This window comes from Taudactylus pleione, unplaced genomic scaffold (assembly GCF_031769625.1).
Source record: "Taudactylus pleione unplaced genomic scaffold, aTauple2 ptg000086l, whole genome shotgun sequence".
NCBI lineage: Eukaryota > Metazoa > Chordata > Amphibia > Anura > Myobatrachidae > Taudactylus > Taudactylus pleione.
In genome coordinates, this window is record NW_028284488.1 from 9746477 (window position 1) to 9769686 (window position 23210).

At 39.0% G+C, this 23210-nt stretch overlaps 1 protein-coding gene across 1 annotated transcript in view; it reads left to right on the top strand.

Annotated features, from left to right (window-relative positions):
* The window catches only part of PLXNA4 (plexin A4), a 774189-nt gene that overhangs the window by 583191 nt on the left and 167788 nt on the right, over positions 1-23210 (top strand). Inside the window, exons 8-9 of the mRNA XM_088468696.1 lie at positions 3300-3399; positions 8549-8663. Of these exons, the coding sequence (XP_088324822.1) occupies positions 3300-3399; positions 8549-8663 (215 nt within the window). The remainder of the gene's footprint in view (positions 1-3299; positions 3400-8548; positions 8664-23210) is intronic.

Here is a 23210-nt window from a genome sequence, read left to right on the forward strand (position 1 = left end):
TAATGTATAAGGTGAAGTTCAGAGCTGTAAATTTGGTAGAACCATAATAATAAATCCATTACCATTATCTTCACGATTTGCACAGCATCCAAGTCATGTTGGGAGAATGGTGAAGTGATCTGTTGGTAGTCTTATTGTTTCAGTCTGGCTTATGCATGGTCATGTAGCTGTTTTTACCTTACTTTTCTCTGATCTAAGGTAAATGTCTTAATGTAGAAAGAGACAATATTGCCAAGTCAAATCATATTTCTTTGTTACTTCTATCTGTCTACATTTGTGTCTTATTTATTAATTTCAATGTGAACAACAGACAAATAAAAATAAGTGTTCCCACATGTCCAATGTTTTGATCCCATTTTTATCCCAACTGCAGTTAGTTTGCAGGATTCAATGGCTTCTCTTGGCCACCACAAATTGATAACGAAATCAGTGGCATAATGAGAATAACAGACCAGTTACCTTTCCCTGAAATGAAATAAGATTTTAAGATATTACTTACTACAGTGCCATTCCTGGCTGCTTAATGTCCTAAGCATGCATATGTGATTACTTGGAAGTCAGCATTTGAATATCAGTCATGTGGACATAATCAACTCTCTGAACTTCATGTCTTTGCAATTAAAGTCATATATACTGTTATAATTGCAAAGTGTAATTATTTAGCATTACATTTTTTGGGGCTTTTCATAGAGTAAAGTATTGCCATGTATTTATTTTTAATTGATATGTTGTCAGGAAAATACTTATTTGTGGGGAAAGTATAGAAACAGGATAGGGCTCTAGAAAGCAAATAATCAAATGGGAGATCATGGAAGGGCAACTGGACCTGATATCCTGTACGGCCTTTGTAAGCCTTCTTATAGATGAGGGGCTGTTTGAATATTAAGAAGATTACATATATACATATAATATCGGTGTGAAGTCTTCTCTATATAACTATTCCTAAATGGAACCTACTTCCTGTGTTGCATGTGATGATCAGCAAGCAGATAAGATGAACAAAGTCTAATGTAGTAAGTTAGCGGTGCCTGGAGTCTAGCACATTGGGAATGCCGGAAAGGTGAGGTCTTCTGTTCAATGTTCTTTAGGGAGTTTAAGTGATATGGAGGCATATTGAAACAAAATAAACTTTATCATAAGATTCCCCTTTCAAGCTGTAGTTTCTGAGTATATTTTAGGAATAATTCATTTCAAATAATCTGACAAAATGGGTCAAGTCATTGCTATATGCTAAATCAGGGGTTCTCAACCTCAACCTTCACATTTTACCAGCAGGTCACGGTTTGAGGATTGCTGTCTGTGGAAGCAGGTGGGATAATTACAGACCCTGAAAAATAGATTAACTCACCTGTGCATGATTGAAGAAATCCACGATACATGACCTGTCAGTGGTGCTTAAGTACAGGAGTTGGGAACTACTGTGAGAAGTAAACCGCCATAGAAATCTTTCATCAAGTACCTTCACCGTTACTTTTAAACATTCACTTTACTTTTAAACATACATTTGCTTACTGATAAGATATTGTGTTGCTAAATACTGTAAGTTTATCAGTATTAGATCATTTAAGTAAATTACTAGTTTACAACAGGTACAGAACTAAAATGCATCCAATGTAATATGAATTTATAGGTCATTGTTCTTAGTAACCATCTCAGAGAGCCTATAGTACTGTAGAAATAATTTGGCATTATTGGAATTTTAAGGGCATTGGTATGAGAAACTCAGACTGGCACTATGCAAGATGCTTTCTAGTAAATTCTAGAAACGAGCTTCTGTGTGAAAAAATAGTTTGAGACTCTTCCCCAAAGTAATAATTATTCTAAAAATATGGAACTTCCAGCTGAGGTGACTTTGCATTGGTTTAAAGTTAAATAAATACTCTGAATGTGTAAAATGATTAAACTCCTCATTCAGATCGGGGTACTGGAAATGCTGTATATCACTAAAGAGGTTTTCAAAATACTGCATACTGTGAAACATTTCCACAAGGGATATTGCTGGAAGAGATTGTATTATTCCAGCTACATTATAATCAATGGTGAAAATAAGGGGTAAATTTATTAAGCCATTGTGATAACGTAGATCGTTTATCAATGGTTATTGCACTGATAGAAAATCTAGTTTCATCCAAATTTATTAAAAAAATAATGTCACAAGAGTGATACAGGCTGGCAGGTAGTCTATGTGCACTTATAAATCAGCATTGCCGGTTCACACATTCATGGTGGAACTGAAGGTATGATTTGGGCTTCCAGTTCCACTTTCATTTAAAAGAAAAATAATGAAAAAGTACTATGATAGAAATTAAATAAATAGAAAATAGGGTAAAAAATATTTAAAAAGTTTAATGTTGTATAGAAGAGCTTTACATACTGTACATGCGATTGAAGCCCGATGTATACGACATATTATATACTGTATACTAAATAATATTATATATATTATTAACACTGTATATTATACAGTACTGTAAGAACAGCCCATGACTTAGTTTCTGGTATAGTATTAATATAAGCTGGTGACAGTACTGTGTAGAGTCTCTGTTATTTGTAAATGGCAGATCAGTGTCATGTATGAATATAGGTTTTCCTTGTAATGTTGCTTTTAAAAAAATAACATGGTGCCCAGGGGATGGGTAGTTGGCTAAATTGATTGCATTTCTAAGTGGTTAGCTAGCTTCAGGGAACTATAGAGTTAGAGGGTGTTGATAGACAATGGGGGGGGGGGGGGCGCTGAATACATTTTTGAACCAGAGCCCATAGTCTCTTAAATCCTCTCCTGTTCCAGGTCATTATAGGGGATCAAATTAAAAAATCATATTACGGTAAGGAAAGGAGATTGATTGCTTCTGTTTTGCACTTAATTTCTACTTCTATATTAATTAGGCTACTTTCATTGTGGTTTGGCAAGCATCACAGGAATTGTACTGTAGTGGTTATATAGGTAATAGATTAGTGGTTATGGTAACAGATGAGTGTTCTGGGGTTAGGTAATATGCTTATCTAACCCCAAAACACTCATATGTACTTCCAGCATACAGTAGAACAACATGCTGCAGTATGTCATGTATAGAACTGCATTGTGTGTATACTGTATTGTGTGGTGACTGCCACTTTTATTTTGGATTATTCACGCACCCAATTTCAGTCACTTTGATAGTAAAAAAGAATAAGTGTGTGTGAATATCACCATGATCTTTACTTTAATGTTAATATTGGACAATGCATGACACTGACACTGGGTTTCTTTAAATTGACTGATAGCAACTAATAGTAATATAATTGTGTTTGACTCCTAGGTGACCATCACATTGTCCAACTCCAACTTAAGTCCAAAGAAACTGGAATGACGTTTGCCAGTACAAACTTTGTTTTCTACAACTGCAGTGTCCATAACTCGTAAGTACTACTTTATCCATATACACCTACTTCTTTATTTCATGGGAATTAGAAGTCCAGTCAGTGGTTTTATTTGTTAAAATGCACAGCAATATTGACACATATGTATGTGTATGCAGGGCCATATTTAGAGTTTACAATGCCAAAGGGATTGTTAGTGAATACACCCTAAATTAGTAATAATGTAGATTATGTGTTCTACGTGTTCTGTGTTCATTTTTCTTTTTCTTTATTATTTTTACTGGAAAAATAGATGGGTGGTAAAGTAGCAATAAACAGAGTAGGGTACAATAAATAGAAAACAATCAGTAAATAAAATTAAAGTTACATTACATCTCAAGTGCGCTCTTGCATATTGAATACAGCTTGAGTTGTTTTCTTCTTTCTGCTGTAGGCAGTTATATTAGTTCTGACATTTTGGTACTGGAATACCTGCATTTATTGGGAGCAATTGATTAAAAAGTGAAACTGTTATGTCTAATAAAAACCACTGTCCTGTGTTGCTATTTCCACTCTAATAATAAAAGTGTGCATTTTTCACTCTTCTGATCGAACTGTATAAATGAAACAGAAACATAAGTTGTGTCCCACTGTACGAAATCTAACACATTGCCACTTATTGCTGGTTTTGCTGCACAACTCATAATGCACTGTACTCATCATAACAAAAAGGTTTAATTCTATAAACATTGTGACTATTTTTCGTGCAATGGTATTGGCAAGATTCTCACAAGATTGCATTTTGTAACAGTGTTAGCAAATGTAATTCCATCAAAAAAGTATGCCGTCTACAGGGACTTCAATATGATACAATACTGTTTTATGAACTGTTTATGTACAGTCCAAATTTATAAACACTGAAAAATAGATAAACATTACTTACGATTTACCAAACAACAATGCGACTATAAAGTAAAAAGTTGTTAGTCAGCTTTGATTAGCTATGATGCTCCAACAGAACTTTGCATTATGGATGGCTTCACACACATCTCGTTATCATGGTAGGTAAAACCTTGCTTATTTTTACTCACACCTCTATTTAGCACAAGCAAAAAGAATCAACCTGAATATCCTGCTTAGCATTGGAAATTTGAGAATAACTGAATTAGCCCTTTAATATCCAAATAAAATCCCTCCACATTAGTCAGATCTAAAGTTTGCCAACACTCCAAAAGGCTATCAGGGTATTGGATCATATAAAATAATAATAATAATAATAATAATAATAATAATAATAATAATTACATAAAAATGCATAGGATGCTAGCCTTTGTGATTGCATTCTTTAGCCAAGGAGACATTGCATAATGCAATATCCTTTATCAAACCTTTGTTATTTTTTTCTGTATTGCTTGGTTTTGTCTATATCTTTGGTTTCTATGACAACCAGGTATTCTGTGATTTCCTGTCAACCAGGAACCAAAGGGGAGTTATTGAGTATGATTTTCTGCCCAAACACTCTGAACCCCATGCAGTTCCCTACTGTTCCATTCATGTTGCCAGCTGGTGTTTATATAACAGGAACCAGGGCAGTTAAAACCGTTTTACCTGTAACTGACAGTTTTTAATTATCTGATATAAATAAGACACATTTCAATAAACATCCATGAAAATATCTAATACACATGGAGTTAGGTACAAAATTTGTGCAGCTTCTGATTATTGAGGTTTTTTCCCTATGGTTGTAGCTCTTGGATTAAGAGAAACAAGTTTATTTTGAATCTAGAAACAATAAGCATAATTTTTCATTTCTGAAAACATCTCTTATGTTATGGTGTTTTAGACAGCCCGGCAATCCGACATGACTTTATATGCTGACTTGAATTGTAATAAGTACTTTTTATTTCTCTGTTTAGCATTCTCATACATCGCCTCTCATTCACGGTGATAATTTCATTACAAGTAGTTCTGTGTCCCTGCTTCCATGTTCTTCAGGAAAAATAAAGATAAAAAAATTAAATATTCATGGCAGTCTATGTTATGACTTGACACAAAATGATGCAGTATACATTTTTAATTGTATTTATCAGAGAGAGTGCTTGCTATCAATTTGAATAACAAGTATTTCATTGTAGCTACATTCATTGGGTCTTGTTTTGTATCAAGAAACCCAAGAAACCCCCTCCCCCTACAGACTGCGGGATAGCTGCTATATTTCCACATATTCCTTAGCAAATCAGTGGGACATACTTGTGCTTGTAGAATGCAGATACTGTAGTACACTAGACAAAACAGGTAGGGGCTACTTCTGAGTTGGGAACAAAGCAAAGCAAAAGGAGCAAGTAACTTTACACCTAGGCAAACCATGTTATACTGTAGGTGGGGCAGATTTAAAATGTGCAGAAAAATGTAGATATGAGAGGGGTGTGAATAAACTGAAATCTAAATTGCAGTGTAAAAATAAAGCTGTCCAGTATTTGTGGGATATGTGCAAAATAAATACATGTATTTGTACCAGTGCCACTTCCATGCGGTGTACCACAGGGTCCTATACTGTCTCCCATGCTTTTTGCAGTATACATGCTACCATTGGGTGAAATAATCAGACATCATGGCCTGGTCTACCAATGCTATGCAGATGATATACAACTGCACCTGTCCTTTGCTCCAGGTACTAAGAACCCCATAACAACCCTAAATGGCTGCCTAGCTGAGCTCCAGGAGTGGATGAGTGCCAGTTCGCTGTGTCTCATCCCTGATGAAACAGAGGTCCTTATTATAGGTCACAGAACAAGGCTACAGCATAGCCAACCAACAGGACTAACGCTTGGGGGTTCAGAACTACAAAATAATGAACATTTGTGGAATCTTGGTGTTGTCCTGGATAGTGGTTTGACACTTAAACATCAGTAATAAGCCACAATCAAATCCTCATTCTTTCATCTGAGGAACATAGCCAGAATCAAGCACTTAATTCCCTCAGAAGATCTGCCTAAAGTCATACATGCATTTATATCATCACGCCTAGACTACAGCAGTGCCCTCTACCTTGGTCTCCCAGCAAAACTATTGCAACACTTGCAGATGGTACAAAATGCATATGCCAGGGTATTAACCAACCAGCCCTGTTCCAGCCACATAACACCCATTCTCTACTCCCTTCACTGGCTGCCTGTCAGATGGCGGATTGTTTTCAAGACTGGCTTACTGACTTTCAAAGCCCTAGATAACCATGGCCCAAGGTACTTGATGCAGCTTCTGATCTCTTACTGTCCCACTCGATTACTGCGATGCGTTGATGAAGGACTATTAACAGTACCTAGAATCTCTCAGAATTCATCTGGGGGTCAAGCTGTAAGCATTGTGGCTCCGCATCTATGGAACTCGCTTCCCCGCACAGTTCGAGAGGCCTCCACTCTAGAATTCTTCAAAAATAGACTCAAGACTCACCTATTAACCCAAGCATTTCACTAATGTCCCTTGTTAAGCTTGTTTTGTATTTTGTGCTGTAAAGGCAAATGTAAAGCACTTTGAGTCCTTTAGGAGAAAAGTGCTATATAAATAACATTATTATTATTATTATTATTATTATTATTATTATTATTGTTATTATTATTGTACCCCCTGCATTGCAACATGGTTTGTTCCAGACACAAAGTTATTTTCTTATTTATTTGCTCTCAGTTCAATCAGCTCATTAATGTGCTGGAGTGATCTAGGAATGTCCATTTCCTAGATATTATATTCAGGGACTTAGAGAGCCTGGTCAGACCCGAGTGCTGCCAAGCGGCCTGGCCTTGCCTCCTTACCAATAAATTTAACAAACAGTATTTGCGGTGTCATGAAGCGACGTGTGTTCCACAGGAGGGCGCCGTTGTGACCCTCAGCCAGGGTTGTGAATATTTAGAAAACACATTTGGGGAACTGCTGGTCCGACTTACAGATCTAATTGATCAGTAGTGGCTGTAGGATTTGCTCAAGATTTGCTGTTAATAAAGTGATGTATAAATATTGCATTTTAAAAAAAGCTTGCATTGCATGTAAGGAATGTAAAATGTTGCTGCATCAGAAAATAGAGTGTAGATTTTGGATCTCCTGTTTATTGTTTGTAATAGGTTACATAATTCGAGGATAAATCAGTTTTTATTGCCATACACAACTGTAGGTGGAAGCTGAGCAAGCCCAAATAGATTCTACATTTGATAGAAAACAAGAAAACACATCTGAGGTTCACCTGATAAACTGAGCGAGTTATTGAATTAAGATTTTCTTATTAGTTGCTGCAGTTTCTTCACTGAAGCAACCATGAATTTAATAATGTTTTCACAGGAAGTTATTCCTATATAATAAAACATATTTTCTACATTGCTCCCAAAACTGTGTAAAAGGGAACCATATGTGAACTGACTGAAAATATACATAGTTGAACTACCAAACTCTTTTTATTTTCCATTTCTGCATCATATATCTGGAATCCATTGTGTGTTATATATATTAAGTACAATTTCTATAAAATATATTTGAAATTAGTACTCTTTTTAAAAGGACCTCCACACAGTTTGATTTTAATGGGACTGTCACTTTACGCATTCTATCTAATTCATCTGTGCAGGCTGTAAGCAAACTCATTGGGTTAAATATAGTGACAAGTATTCAACCCTTTGCAGAGCACCATGAACAAGATATACCTCCCGCCTGGCCTTGCAGTCAGGACAAAGGGGGATATTTAGGAAAGTTTGGAGAGAGATAAAGTGAAGAAAGATAAAGTACCAAATAATCAGCTCCTAACTGCTATTTTTAACACTCAGGGGGAGATATACTAAGCCTTGAAAAGTGATACAGTGGAGAGAAATAAAGTACCAAACAATCAGCTCTTAACTGTTATTTTTCAAACACAGCCTGTAAAGTGACAGTTAGGAGCTGATTGGTAGGTACTTTATCACTCTCCACTTTATCACTTTTCAAAGTCTTAGTACATCTCCCCTTCAGTATGTAAAATGACATGAGCTGATTAGTTGGTACTTTATCTCTCTCCAACCCCCAAAGACCTGATTTCACAGGATGATCCCCCAGTATCAGTATATATGTGTGTGGGCCACTCACTTGTCATTTATTTCCTACTACACTCAGTTCATTCCCACTGAAGATGTGTCTAATCTGAGCTGGTAAAGGGTGAAATTACATTATAGAATGTACTTTTTGTTTTCAGATGCCTGTCCTGTGTGGAAAGTCCATATCAGTGTCATTGGTGTAAATATCGCCATGTGTGTACCCATGACCCCCAAACATGTTCCTTTCAAGAGGGAAGAGTCAAGATGCCAGAGGTAAAGAACTAAGCAATATGATATTATTAATATGTTACTGTTTAGAAATGTTTACGCTCTCTCAAATGCTGTAAAAATGTCTCTCTTTGGAGTATCACCATTCAAGAGGCATCCTCACCACAATAATATTTCTTATTCCTTTCTGTAGCACTTGCCTCATTCACATAAGTCTTAAGAAATCTTGATAAAATCAAAGTCCCATTGAATGTTGTGCATCCTTCCTAACAGTCCATTGGTTTCATAACTTCTCCCTACATATCGGTCACCAAAGCCATTTCATTGGTGGAGCCTTTCAGATAACAAAAATATTGGTGACTATATAAAAATTTTAATATAGTAAAAGAAAGTAATAAACTATTTTAAAGTGGTACCAGACAATTTTAAAATGCTGGATAAGGGCATTATTTAACAAATATGTCTAGTAAAGTGGGTGAAAAAGTTGACACTTCTCGGTGAACTAAATATACTAATCACCTGGCCTTCTGTGGTTTTAAATAATTGCAGCCCTTTGACCTGTAAAGAAATAGGCCACCAATTGCATACCTCCCAATATTTAGGCAAAGGAAATAATGACAAAATTATCCAGCCCCCCTATATGGCATACCCCACCCAAACCAGTCTGACCTTGTCACCAGTCTCCCAAAAGTGCAAATTTTTAGTTGAAATTCTGTCACTTTTGAGGTCCATGAATCGGTACCATCCCTCTAAAATCATGACAGATTGGAAGTATATAAAATAATAATTTGATTTGTTAAATATCAGATGGCTATACTACCTTAAACCTTTCTCCTACACCTTTACTAATCCATGTGTAGACTGACAGGCAACACAACACTGATTGATATTATCTCTGTCCTCACTTGTCATTGTGATAAAACACCCCTCCTTTTATCATCCTGCTGAGAATATGCTGCTGGTATTAGGTAGATAGTGCTCCAATACTTAACTGAATTTCAGCCCAGTCCTTCTTTTGTGCTGTCACACTGGATGGTGTTGTGATTTACAAATAACAAAAATTATAGAAACAGAATTTATAAAGAACCTGTTATTTTTAGGTAATACGTACTATATTTAATTATCTGACATTGCTGCAACAGGGTAGAAGCAGGAAGAAGGCACAGAGCTACTCACACTAGACAGAACTTTTAGTTTATATTTTTGAATGTATTATGTATATGACATAAAGTACTAGTACTTTGTCCTGTTTTATAAAATAAAAATAAATAAAAGCACAGTACAACAAAATGCAACTTAACTTAATAATGCAACTTAACAATAATACAGGCCATTATCAAGAGCACTTCCATAAGAGAGATTGTAACTGTAATAAATTCATGCAGGACATACTGGGGTAGATGTATGAAGCCCAGAAACGGTATCAGTGCACGTTAAGTGCGCTGATACCGCTTCTCCCCCATGCATGATCGGGGGTCTGGGCGGTAAATGACTGGGGCGCTATGCGCCCCTGTCATTATCGGAGCTGCTATCTACAAGATAGCAGCGCCGATAGCCTGGGCTATGTACGAACGGTCAGATCGTCTGACTGTTCGGCCGGCTGTAGCTGTCGTTATCGACAGCTACAGCCTAGCGCTAGCCTATCCCCACAGCAGGGACAGCGCTGTCCCTGCTGCGGCGGCTGCCGGCTCCAGGGCTCCACGCGGGGATCTCGCAATACTTGCGAGATCCCGCGCATGCTCAGTGGAGCCGGCCGATACAGAGACACAGCGCATCAGTGCTAGGCTGATGCACTGCTGTCTCTAACGGGTAGCGCCGGAGGGGGGAGTTAACGCTCCCCCTCTCCGGCCGATGAGATGTTCTTACATCTCATTGGTAGTGCTTCCTGCTTCGCCTCGGTAAAGAGGCGAAGCAGGAAGTGGTATAGCGGCACGTTAAAATAAACTGCAATTTCTACGGGTTATATATGTATAAATACATTTTCTGCATTTGTATTGGTTCACTTTGATGCTTCACTATAGGCATATAAATATTGCAGCCAAGAATAAATGTGTCCATTTGATAATGTTAGCCCAGCTTCAGATAAAGTGACATATTTTTTGCTAATAGCTCTTATTGGCACATATGTCAGTCCACTACACTTGATGAATTGGACGTTGAATATGTCTCTGAGAAGTAAATGGCCTTTGTGGCTGATTTGAATTGACTAAAAACATAGTGGAAAAGCAATGGTTTGTCATTTAAAAGACAGGTCCTGTAAGGAGCATGCAGCCTGTCACCACAAGAATATGTCAGCTGCGACTCATTGCTGCTGCATTTGCATCCACAGTTTCCCGTGTCATTTTTTCCTCTTTCCTTGCCCTGAAAACGTAAAAACCTGGTAATATTTTCAAACAGACACTCCTAACTCCATGTGTTTTGTGCCGTAATGACTAAGCAATATTGCCAAGTTTTAAATGTCTATTATCTATGTGATAACAGCTCTGTTGTGTTCTGCGCTTGCCTTCAATGATTCTCTGTGGAAGCTATTATTACTGTCATAAACTGCAGCACAAAAAAAAAGATAAGTGAAAAAAACAACAACTTTCAGCACAGGTTTTTTCCTTTTAATTCTTTCTTTGCGGCTTTTAGTTTTGTCACATGAAGGCGTTGCCATGGTAACAGGTTTTGTTACTTTCCTTGGGCCTCAGCAGAGGGATAATGGTCCCTGCAGTAGGGTCATGCTTGTGGTTTCATTATTATTATTATCAATTGTAAGGGAAGAAAACAATGCAACATATTGGAGCCGCCTTACTGTTTTTTAGAACACAGTCTTTGCTGGCTTATTTGTAAAGAATGAACGCTGGCAGCGGCATACAGTAATATCCATATGGTTGTTCCTTAAAAATTTATATCATATCTACCTACAAAGTGCAATGATTAGCCTGAATAATACCCCAGCATGGATCTTTATTTAAGAGTCAATGAGTACCATCCCCAGATGTTAGGAAAACGTAAAAATAATTGCATTTTAGAAACATACACAATGGCCATAGATCAGGAGAATGACAGTTGAAAGCTTGGTAAATAAATGTGTGAAGGTTTTCATTGCTACTGTATATACAAATATTCTACGTATTGATGCCTTAGTGGTACAGTCCACCTATAGCTTCATTGGGTGTGTGGTGCACATTGGCCCCTGGGTCCAGGGGGGCTCACACAGAACACCCGGCACCCATACATTTTACTTACCATATTTCCAAAGATCTCTGTATGCGCAGTAGACTCTGGCACAGTGCACTAGGGAGTAGATTTACTAAAGCTTCTAAAACAGACAAGTGGTGGTGTTGTATACAGCAACCAATCAGATTCTGCTCATCATTTTCAAGAATACAATAGAGAATTCATAGACAGAATCTGATTGGTTGCCAAAGGCAACATCACCACTTGTCTATTTTAGGAGATTTAGTAAATCTGCCACCTAGAGTCTACTCAGCAACCTCATTGTCAAGAGAGGAGGAGGGCCCACATGGATACTGCACACAGGCCCTCTCCTTTCTTAAACTGTCCCTGAATAGCATACAGTCTACCAACTGTTGTGTATTCTATTGCAAGTGGTCTACCAACTGATGTGATGCCATTACAATGTTGTTGGAAGATTTTTACCGAAAACAGTGCAGTTGGGTATATAAGTGAACATAAACTTCTAGAGGAAGCTGAGCCTTGTCATCGATGTTGTGCTGTCTTGCTATAAAACAAATGTGACAGCGATTTCTAATATGGGCTTGTACTTAGCTGTTCTTGAAAAGGGTAACAGACTTCATGATCTATTTGTAAAGACAATTCACTCTTCTATTATACAAATAGTAACAAAAAGTATCATGCATTTTTTAAACTGATTTTATTTTTGGTGTTGGAAATATTGATGATTATATCAATGATACTAAATGGCAAATCGAGCAATACTATAACTGACTGCTACAATATGTGCTGAGTATGTGGATCCATTGTTGTCATGTTGCACAAGGTACGATGGTCGGCACAGCGGGTAACCCCATACAAACTGACAAAGCAAGATTTGCTGGTCGGTGAAAATATAATCATGGAAGATTGCCAACTGATGACCATGCACCTCTGTTCAATGTGTCTGAGGCACTTGTAAAAAACAAAAGACCATGAAAGTAGAATTGATGGCCCTTTGATTTTTGCTCTCAAACAAGGATCATATCGCTGCTATTTTCATGTGCAGAAATACATTGACCCCAATAATCCAGCAATATGTGAATCTAGTTCAGTGATTTATTCAGACAAATGGCCTGCATATGACCATCTAAATGGCAAGAGTTATTGCCATTCTACGTCACCCAGAAGGAAATTACAGTACATGGATCCTGGTATATAGGCACATACGCAAGCGATAGAGAACTCATGGTTGGATGCCAAATTTTGCATTCGAGAGAAGATGGAAGGGGTTGGTCACACCTTGATCTCTTTTGCTTGAACATTCTAAGAAAAGATAAAGATTATTTACTTTCACTTTTAAATGATATACAAAGGGTAAATTGATGAAAAGTTGTCATTTAGATAATTAAATTGTTTTCCACACTACATTCCAGGTATAGTATTAGTAGAAATGTTCCTGGTAGAAAAGTTTCAGGCAGACTGTATGCCAGAGTTTCCCAAACTCCGCAATTATAGTCCAGGTTTTAAGGATATCCATGCTTGAGTCAAGATGGTTAAATCAAATTGACTGGAGGTACTAATTAAATCACCTGAGCTCAAGAATGTATATCCCCAAAACCTGGACTCTAATGTCATAGTTTGGGAAACTGCTGTACGCTAATGTAGAAATGTTATGGTAGACTGCATGTTATAGTAGCACAAATTCCTTTATACAATTACATTATACAACTTCATTGGACATAGTTGTCTCTTTAAGACCCTTTGCAAATATTCCCATGTAGTGAACATCTCTTATTGGCGCTATTTGTGATGATAAGAGATAAAGTATTGTGACTATTTACTATCACTTTCATGCTGAGACAGCAACTTTCATAAGTAGTGAATGGTAAAACCTACTCTTTCACCACTGTGATGGAAGATTACAGTGACGTGTTCTGTCCCAGCTGTTTTCTACTCATGCGCAACCTCAGGTCAGCACATGTGCACAAAAGTATTTGAAGAAGCAGAGGAATCAAACGAGATCTCTTTACACTGTCCTACAGCTCTTTAGGAGAGATGACATTAGCTATCTGAGACATGCTCCAGAAGCCAAGCTTTTTGGAGCTTGTTAAGTCAGACTGTTGTTCCCTTACAGGACAAGTTGACATTTCCACGGCAAATAAACCCCAATATGCAGCTGCATCATTTTTCAGTCAAAAGAATCATAGTGTGACAGGGACACCAGGTGCCACTCCATAGCTCTTATAAAGGAGAAGAGTAGCACATTCATAGCTGCATCAGCACTCCTCAGCAGAGATCCATCTGTTAGCAACACTATTTCACATGGCTCTATCCCAACTGTTTGATGCATTTGATCCAAGAAGCTGCTTTGGCATCTCCTGTTTTGGTGTACAGCCATACAGCTGTAGGCTGGTATCCACACTACACTCACTACTGTGTCTATCTTTATAATAACTGGAGAAGTGAGGTAAGTTTAGATTAGAGATGAGCGTGTCCGGTTCTCTGAGAACCAGACCCACCCGAACTTCCAGATCTGAGGCGAGAACCGAGCTAGGCCTGGGTTTTCCCGTGTGACTTGGATCTCAAAACGAGGCAAAAGAGAGAATATAGCAGATGTAGTCAGTCACTGTCAGTCACTCAGTCTATGTGTCCAGTCAGGTTCTTGGCCTGAAGGCTGCTGCTGTGAAGTCCAGAAAGGGGCTTAGGCTGCAGTACATAAAGGGGGCTTCCTTCAGTGGGTGCTGCAGCTGCTGTGTCACTTGTCCTGTCAATTAATTGTGGCTGCTGTTGTGTTTGTGTCCTTACATCAGGCTAGGGCTGCAGTTCATAAAGGGGTGCTGTGTTGTCCAGAGGGGTGCTCTGTCAATTAGAGGTGCTCTTCCCCAGTTTAAAATAAATGAAAGTGCTTTTTTTGTGTGTGTGTTAGCAACTTAGCTGCGCTATTATTGTATGGTGACACTGCCGCAGTTTATTGTCCACGTATTTGTGACTCTTCAGGTGGTCTGTCCGAACACGGCAGTGGTGCTTTGTTGTCCATCAAAAAGGGGTGCTGTCTGTGTTGATCATCAAAGGGCTGCTGCCTCATTCAGGGGTGCTCTTCCCCAGTGTAAAAAAAAATATTCCTCTGTGACACTGCCGGTCAGACCGAAGTGTAAGTTTGTTGATATGGAGGATGTTCAAATGAGAGGAGAGAAGGAATCACATACCAGTCTTGCAGCTGCTGCCAGCAGTCATGATGATGATGCAAGGCTGACAACATCATCTACAAAGGCTGATGCCCAAGGACTTAAGGCAAAATAAAAAAGCAATGTTTTACAGTGTTAAAGAAAAAAAATGAACAGCTAAGTTAGCTGCAGAGAAACAAAAAATTGGCAATATGCCATTTACTACACAAAGTGGCAAGGAAAGTATAAGGCCTTGGCCTTTATTTATGACTGGTGGTTCTGCATCTTATGATGATATAAGCCCTTCTCCATGTAGAAGTGTCAAAGAAATTAAAATCGCTAAGGCACATGAACCAACTGTGTGCTCAGAAAAGTCACAGATCCCAGAGGAGAGTCCAACTGTGTCCGCGGTTGCCATGTGTGAGCGTGACCTCTCTAATACTGTACTTGAAGAGGATCCTCCTTCCACCATTTGTGTACCCCCTGCAATTGTGGGGATAAGCAGCACAAGTAAACATGCTGACGTAGAAATCGAGGATGCTTCTGTGGAATTGCGCCAGGAGGATGAGGAGGATATTTATGTAGATGGCACTAACAAGGCTGATGAGGATGTTGATGATGAGGATGTTGTTTGTGTAAATCAGGCAACTGTTGTTGCCCATGGTATGAACCCATTGTTGTCATGCTGGGGCAAAAGACAAAAAATCCACTTCTCGTGTGGAATTATTTCCACCCAAATCCAGACAACAGTTGTCAAGACATCTGTAACCTTTGCCAAGCAAGAGTGAGTAGAGGTAAGGACCTTAACCATCTAGGAACCTCCTCCCTGTTATGTCACTTGCAGCGCATTGATCAAATTCAAAAGTGTTTTTCAAATTCAGAAACTTTGGCTACAAACGTAACAATCAGTCCAGTGTCACCTAGCTGCTCCTTTCTCTCTGTTTGATCCAAGCACCTGCAATCTCCACCACCAACACCTGCATCATCATCAACATCCTCAATCATGATCGGAAGTAGTCCTGCATCCAATCTTATAAGAATGACTGACACCTCTCCTATCCGTGATCCATCAGAAAGATCCTTGAGTGCTATGCCTGTTGCTGCTGCTGCTGTGAGTGGATCTTCATCCCAGAAGGGGACCAGGAAGAAGACTACTTTTAGTAGTTTAGTAAAACAATTGACTGTCAAACAATCCTTTGCATGGGGGAACAAGTATGACAGCACTCACCCAGTTGCACAGCGGATTACTGACGCCATAACAGCTATGCTGGTATTAGATCTGTGTCCAGTATTCACCATTAATGCAGTGGGTTTTAGACAGTTAATTGAGGTCCTGTGTCCACCGCTACCATATCCCTTCTAGATTCCACTTCACTATAACAGCAATTCCCAGTCTGTACAAGGACATTACAAAAAACCTTATTAGTGTCCTCTGAAATGCCGTTGTGCCCACTGTCCACTTAACCACAGATATGTGGACAAGTGGGACAGGGCAAACTAAAGATTACATGACTGTGACAGCCCACTGGGTAGGTGTATTGCCTCCAACAGTGCAAACAGCAACAGCAGCAGCATCTAACAGATGCCAGCTCATTCAGAGGCAGGTTACTCTGAATGAGGCATACCACTGAGAACCGCTTAGAAAAACTCGGGGAAATCATTGTAAAATGGCTTACCCCACTTGGACTCTCCTCGGGATTTGTGATTTCTGACAATGCCACCAATATTGTGCTACCATTACATTTGGGCAAATTCAAACTTGTCCCATGGTTTGCTCACACAATTAATTTGATGGTACAACATTTTTAAAAAAATGACAGGGGCATGCAAGAGATGCTCTCGGTGGCCCGAAAGATTTCGGGACATTTTTGACATTCAGCAACTGCGTGTCGATGATTGCTGCACCAGCAAGTACTGTTGAATTTGCCGTCATCAGCTGAAGCAAGAGGTAGTAACTAGGTGGAATTCTACTCTCTATTTGCTTCAGCGGATGGAGAAACAGCAAAAAGCCATCCAAGACTACACAACAGTCTATGACATAGGGAAAGGAGCGGGAATGCACCTTAGTCAAGCGCAGTGGAGAATAATTTCCATGTTGTGCAAGGTTCTCAAACCCTTTTGAACTTGCCACATGTGAAGTTAGTTCAAACACTGCCAGCTTGAGTCAGGTCATTCCCCTAATCAGACTTTTGCAAAAGCAGCTGGAGAAACTGAAGGAGGAGCTGATATGGAGTGATTCCACTTAGTATGTCGGACTTGTAGATCAAGTCTTTCATTTGCTTCGCCAGGATCCAAGAGTTGTCAATCTCTTGAAATCAGATCACTATATTTTGGCAGCCATACTTGATCCTAGGTTTAAGTCATACCTTGTGTCTTTCTTTTCGACAGACATAAATCTGAAGAGATGCAAAGAGCTGTTGGTGAAAAAATTGTCAGCTCAAGCGGCGCGTGACACAGCAGCATCTCCTTCAGATTCTGTGGCTGCCAGGAAAAAACTTAAGTTTTCCTAAGAGACCAACTGCCGGTGATGCAGATCAGTCAGTAAAACCTAATGACATCTGGTTGAGAACTGCCTACAATTAGTGACATGTCTACCATGACTTTATCTGATACGGTCACCATTCAGAGAATGGTTGATGATTATTTTAGGGATAGCATCCAAATAGGCATGTCAGATAGTCCATTTCACTACTGGCAGGAAAAAGAGGCAATTTGGAGTCCCTTACACAAACTGTCTTTGCTTTACTTAAGTTGCCCACCCTCCAGTGTGTACTCTGAAAGAGTTTTCAGCTCAGCCGGGAACCTTGTCAGTGATCGGCATAGGAGATTACTTCCCCAAAATGTGGAAAAGATGATTTTCATCAAAATTAATTTCAAATTCCACAAGGAAGACCTTTACCAGCAATTAAGTAAAAAAAAACAGAGGCGCCTGTAATGGTGGATTCCAGCAGGGACGAATTAATATTGTGTGAAGAAGAGGATGTACAGTACACACTGATGGGGATGATGATGATGACGACATCTGATCTTACCTATGTTGTAAGCCAGTTTGTGTATGGGATCATTGCCACCAATGTCCACTTCGCATTGGCAGCTTGTTTTGTGGGGGTCCAAACAAACCAATAATTTCAGCCACAAGTGGCAGTCCCTGTTGCTGAAATGATTGGTTTGTTAAACTGTGAATGTCCTGTTTCATATATCCAACATAAGAGTGAGTGGGAGGGCCCAAGGACAATTCCATCTTGCACCTCTTTTCTTTGCATTATGTGCTGTTTGGGGCATTGCTGCCTGACATTTTAATTTTATGGTTTATGAATGTCCAGAAATTGTAATGGCCACAGACAGCATCTCCTGTATGCCCCTTTCATTTAAAAAACAAAAAAATTCTAAACCACCAAGTTGATGAGGTGGGCAAATATGAGCAGCAGCAGCAGCAGCACAGTGCATCTTTCTGCCAGGATGTGTGCAATAAAGTTCAAATATGTTTAATGCAAAAAATAGTTGTGTATATTGGTCACATACAAACACATTTACATGGTACATACAGTGCGTAAAGCAAGCTGAGGTAACCTGAAGCACGCCACCTGTTTTTGATAAATAACTTCCAGTAGGCCCAGCAAACATCAAAGATGCTGGGAGTTCTAGTTCAACCGAAGAAATACAGGCTGCTTTCCTCTGATGTAAACAGCAAGTCTTGGTCCCATTATCCCTAACAACCTCCCTGAGTACAAAGTAAACGCTAGCAGCACCTCTACAAGCAAGTCCACCTCATTTCTGTTAGATGTATAAAAAATTAAAAAACCTCCTCCAGATCAAAGATATATTTTAGGAACTGAAGAACTCGATCCTAGATTAATCTTTCCTAATACATTTTTTTAAGAAACAAAATGTTAAAATGAATAAATTAAAAACTAATCAATCCTTACGTCCTTTCCCTGTATTGAGTCCATAAACATATTCCAATTCCGTCAGGCCTCTGACCTAGTTAAGGAAAACATTCTTGGCTTTTAAAATTCCTAGGGGTCGTATTATTAAACTATCATCCTGTCTACCACTGCAATGCCACTCTGTGCCTTGTTGGAAGCTGAACTGCCACATGTTAGTGCTGCCCACTGCTGTCGCTTAGCTTAGTCAGCCAGCTAGCTGAATGCAACCTTTTGGCCCTAAACTAGATGAAAAAATCAATATTGTGAGCTGTGAGGTGGTCACAATTGACTGGTAAAAATGGAAATAAATGTTATTGAGGTTAATAATACTGTAGGAACAAAAACAGACCCAAATTATGTGATTTTAGCTGTTTTTATGATTTTTTTAGAAAAAATACAGATCCAAAACCAAAACACGCAAGGGTTTTTTGGCAAAACCAAATCCAGATACAAAACACAAGGAGATACAGATCCAAAACCAAAACTAAAACACGGGGGAGGCGCACATCTCTAGTTTAGATAATCAATCTGTTCAGTATGTTAAAAAAATAATACACAGTATGGGAAGGGAGAAATGTGACAAGGTTGCTCTTCCCAGAGATGAATCCTCCTGTGCTGTGATAGCCAGAAATGGTTGTGATTTTGACACCTTGTAGCAGTAGTAGAGGGTCCAGAGACCACTTCTATATATTCAGCACATCCTCACCTTTCCACATAGCAGAGCAGCTTCCATCCCACATTTTTTTTCTTGGCTTTTTTTAAGGATTTAAATGCTTGTAAGATATTTCTACATCAATGTAAAGGTGGCCACACACATGGCGATCTGCACACGATCAGCCGATGTGTATGATTTGTGTACGATTTCCCTTGAAACTCTCCCCGGCAGCTCTACACACGATCTCCACATGATCTGCACACAATTTGGTGTCCAATCTTCAAACGATCTCTCCTGTATCCAGACTTTCACAGTGCATCGTGTCCTAGATTGTCAGATCTGCCCTACTGCACGGCAGATCTGAAGATGCGATGTGCGACCAGCGGGGATGTGCATCGCATCGCATCGTGATCGTGAGTGGGGACTCACGATTTATTCAGGATTTGACCATATTTTACATGATCTGTCGTTCCAATGTGTCGGAATCGGCCAAGCCGGGTAAAATATCGCTATGTGTGTGGCCAGCATAACACATTGTAATCTTTTCTTTCTATATTAAAAAGTCCCATTATTTTTTGTTGATAAAATAAAGTTATGTTTATTCAAATTTGCCATCAAAAGCAATACTCTACAAACAAAAAAAAAATATCTATCTATCTATCTATCTATCTATCTATCTATCGATAATACAGTTTTTTGGGGTAGATTAATAAATACTCTACAATAGTGAAACTTAAACATTTGAAAACAGGAAAATGATCAGGTAATACAAGGGTTATATACTAGCTCATCACCCCGTACATAGATATCATAAAGAACTCACAGATACAATGGTAATTTGGAGACGACACAAGTTCAATTCTCAGTGGGTAGTGGAAGACTCAATTGAAAGCAATACCCAGGCCTCAAACAAGGTTAAACATACAGAGGTGTATAACATCTTTTGACAGATGATTCAGGTCATGAAAGAACCCTGCTGCGAGTGTTACTTGCTGTCCTGTGCCATACTACCACCCTCAAAAACATACTGTAGCTGTAGTTCATTATGGTGATAAACATGCTGCCAATATTAAAGCCTTAAAATCTCAATTTCTTTCCTGTTTATTATCCACTGATGCTGGCACCTGTCTATCATTAAAAGGGGAGATGAGAGCTGAGTGCTGTTGTTATGGAAACCTGCAGACTTCCTGCTGTGTTTAGGGAAGAGAAAATGGATGGGTAATAGTGTTTGTGAGAGACTTGTTACAGCTAAAAGGAAGTGAAGTTATATTGGAGAAACAGAAGTCACTCTACAGTATATGTCTTTTAAACACACTGGCAAAACTGGGTCATTATCATGCTACTTTTATAACTTGATGGTATTTACTGACTAAAGATTGGAAATGGTTTGATGTCTCCCAGGAACACTCTGCTGTCCTCAGGACACTTGGTTTCAGCATATTTTGGATTGAATGGATATATTATAAGGAGGGGGTGATGCTGACCTCGGAAGTTCTGGTACATATTTTTAACAAAGACACGAATAGATTTAGAAGGATGGTTAGATTGATGCTTCTCAAAAAAGTTCATGGGATTAGGTTGTAAACTTTTAAAGCAACTGAACAACCTCTAAGGTAGTATTTTGTGTAAGCTGCCTGTGCCACATGCTACACATAAAAGACAGTATTGGTTTAGGAAGGTTAATGAGAGTTTGGTACAAAAAGGAGGTTTTGTGACTTTGGAGAATTAAAGCCGGGCATACATTATGCAATGACTGTATCGGCCCAATCTGCCGATTATTGGAAGATCGGGCTACTAATTGATAGTGTATGGCTGTGACCGAACAAAATTGATTGAAAGTTGGGGATGAAAAATCTACCAACATGCCTGACTGATCTAATTTGATCATCTGACAAACAATATGGAAATGTTTCCTCCCCAGGAGAGGAACCTAGATATCATGTGGCCATACACTGTGATGTATTTCACAGTGTATGGCCACAATATCTGATGGTTTTAGGCTGTCAGATAATATGTCTGTCAGTATGACAGACTTTTTATTTACCAATGTATGGCCAGCATTAGAAAGATTTCTCTCCAGGCTACTGGCTGTACAGTAGGGACAGTGGCACCTCAATTTATAGGGTATAGCTGTGCTGGGGGAAAAGATGACTACATGGCTGGAGGAGATTTTGAATTAGAAACCGGGGGAGTCCGAAGACAGAAGTATTATATATTTGTGTAGACAGGCATCAAGTTTTAGTCAAGGGAACTGGGAAATGAGTGTGAGGCATAGAAGAGATATTAAGGAGAAGCATACAATTAAATGTTGCAGTAAAAAAGTCTAATGTATGGTAATAAATATTAGAAGTCTTCCAAAGAAGGTGAACTAGAATCAGTGATGTTAGAAGACGATTATGATAGCATGCATATAACAGAAATGTAAAATTTAGAAGGATACTGCATGTGATCTTGCATGGATATTCAGGGTCAGACTGGCCTGCCAGAGGGCTTGGTAAATCTCTGGTGGGCCCCTCAGCTTCAGAGCTCCATCCACAACATTGGTGGGTGGAGCCTATACAGGGGTGAGCTGGTTGTAATAGTACTGCCTTTGGTTACTTTTTGGGTCACCTTTTGGTTACTACAGCTGCTGCTGTGTGCCAGTAACGCTGAGGAGGAGGCAAGAATTTTCTGCTCAGCTACACACAGTCACTCAGCCAATAGGAGCATAAACATGCCCCCATCCTATACTGCTCTGAGCTGGCTGAGAGAGAGATGAAGCTATGTGGCTTCAGGGTCTTGCTCCTTTGCGTCTGGGTGGTGTCTGTGGTGATTCACACTGCATACTGGAACATCTCCAACAAGGAGTGAGTGCATGTCCTGCAGCCCTGGGAGTAATGTCCTGCAGTCATACTGGTGTAAATGCAATGTTCTGCAGCCCTAATTATATAAATGCAACCTCCTGCAGCCCTGTGAGTAATGTCCTGCAGTCATACTGGTGTGAGTGAAATGTCCTGCAGCCCTGGGAGTAAATGTCCTGCAGATATACTGGTGTGAGTGCAATGTCCTGCAGCCTTGGGAGTACATTTTCTGCAGCTATACTGGTGTGAATGCAATGTCCTGCATTTATACTAGGGTGAGTGCAATGTCCTGCAGTAATACTGGTGTCAGTGCAATACCCTACAGTCATTGGAGTAATGTCCTGCAACTATACAGGCTTGAGTACAATGTCCTGCAGTCATGCTGGTAATAGTGTAATGTCATGTAGCCATGGTAGTGATGTCCTGCAGTGCTACTCAGTGCAATATCCTGCAGTAATTCTTATACTTTTAATAATACTATTTCCCGCAGCTCTAACATTAATGTCCTGCAGTGCTACTTTTGGTTATGCTGTTATTACATGCAATGTTCGGCAATACTTTCACAAAAAACTGTTTTTTTATTTTGTTATTTGATTACTTTGGTATTAATGTCCTGCAGTATTGTGTACTTGTGATATGTTGTGTGCTGTATGATGTATTATATCATATGTATGAATTACTAAATGTATAATTTGGTATAATTTGTTATATATATGGTTTTTTATGAAATATACTAAGCGGGACATTATATTTTTTATATATTATACAGTTGAGGACACATTATTCAAAAACTAAAGGGGGGATTACTTGTCTAATAAAGTGGCACATATTATTACTATATTATT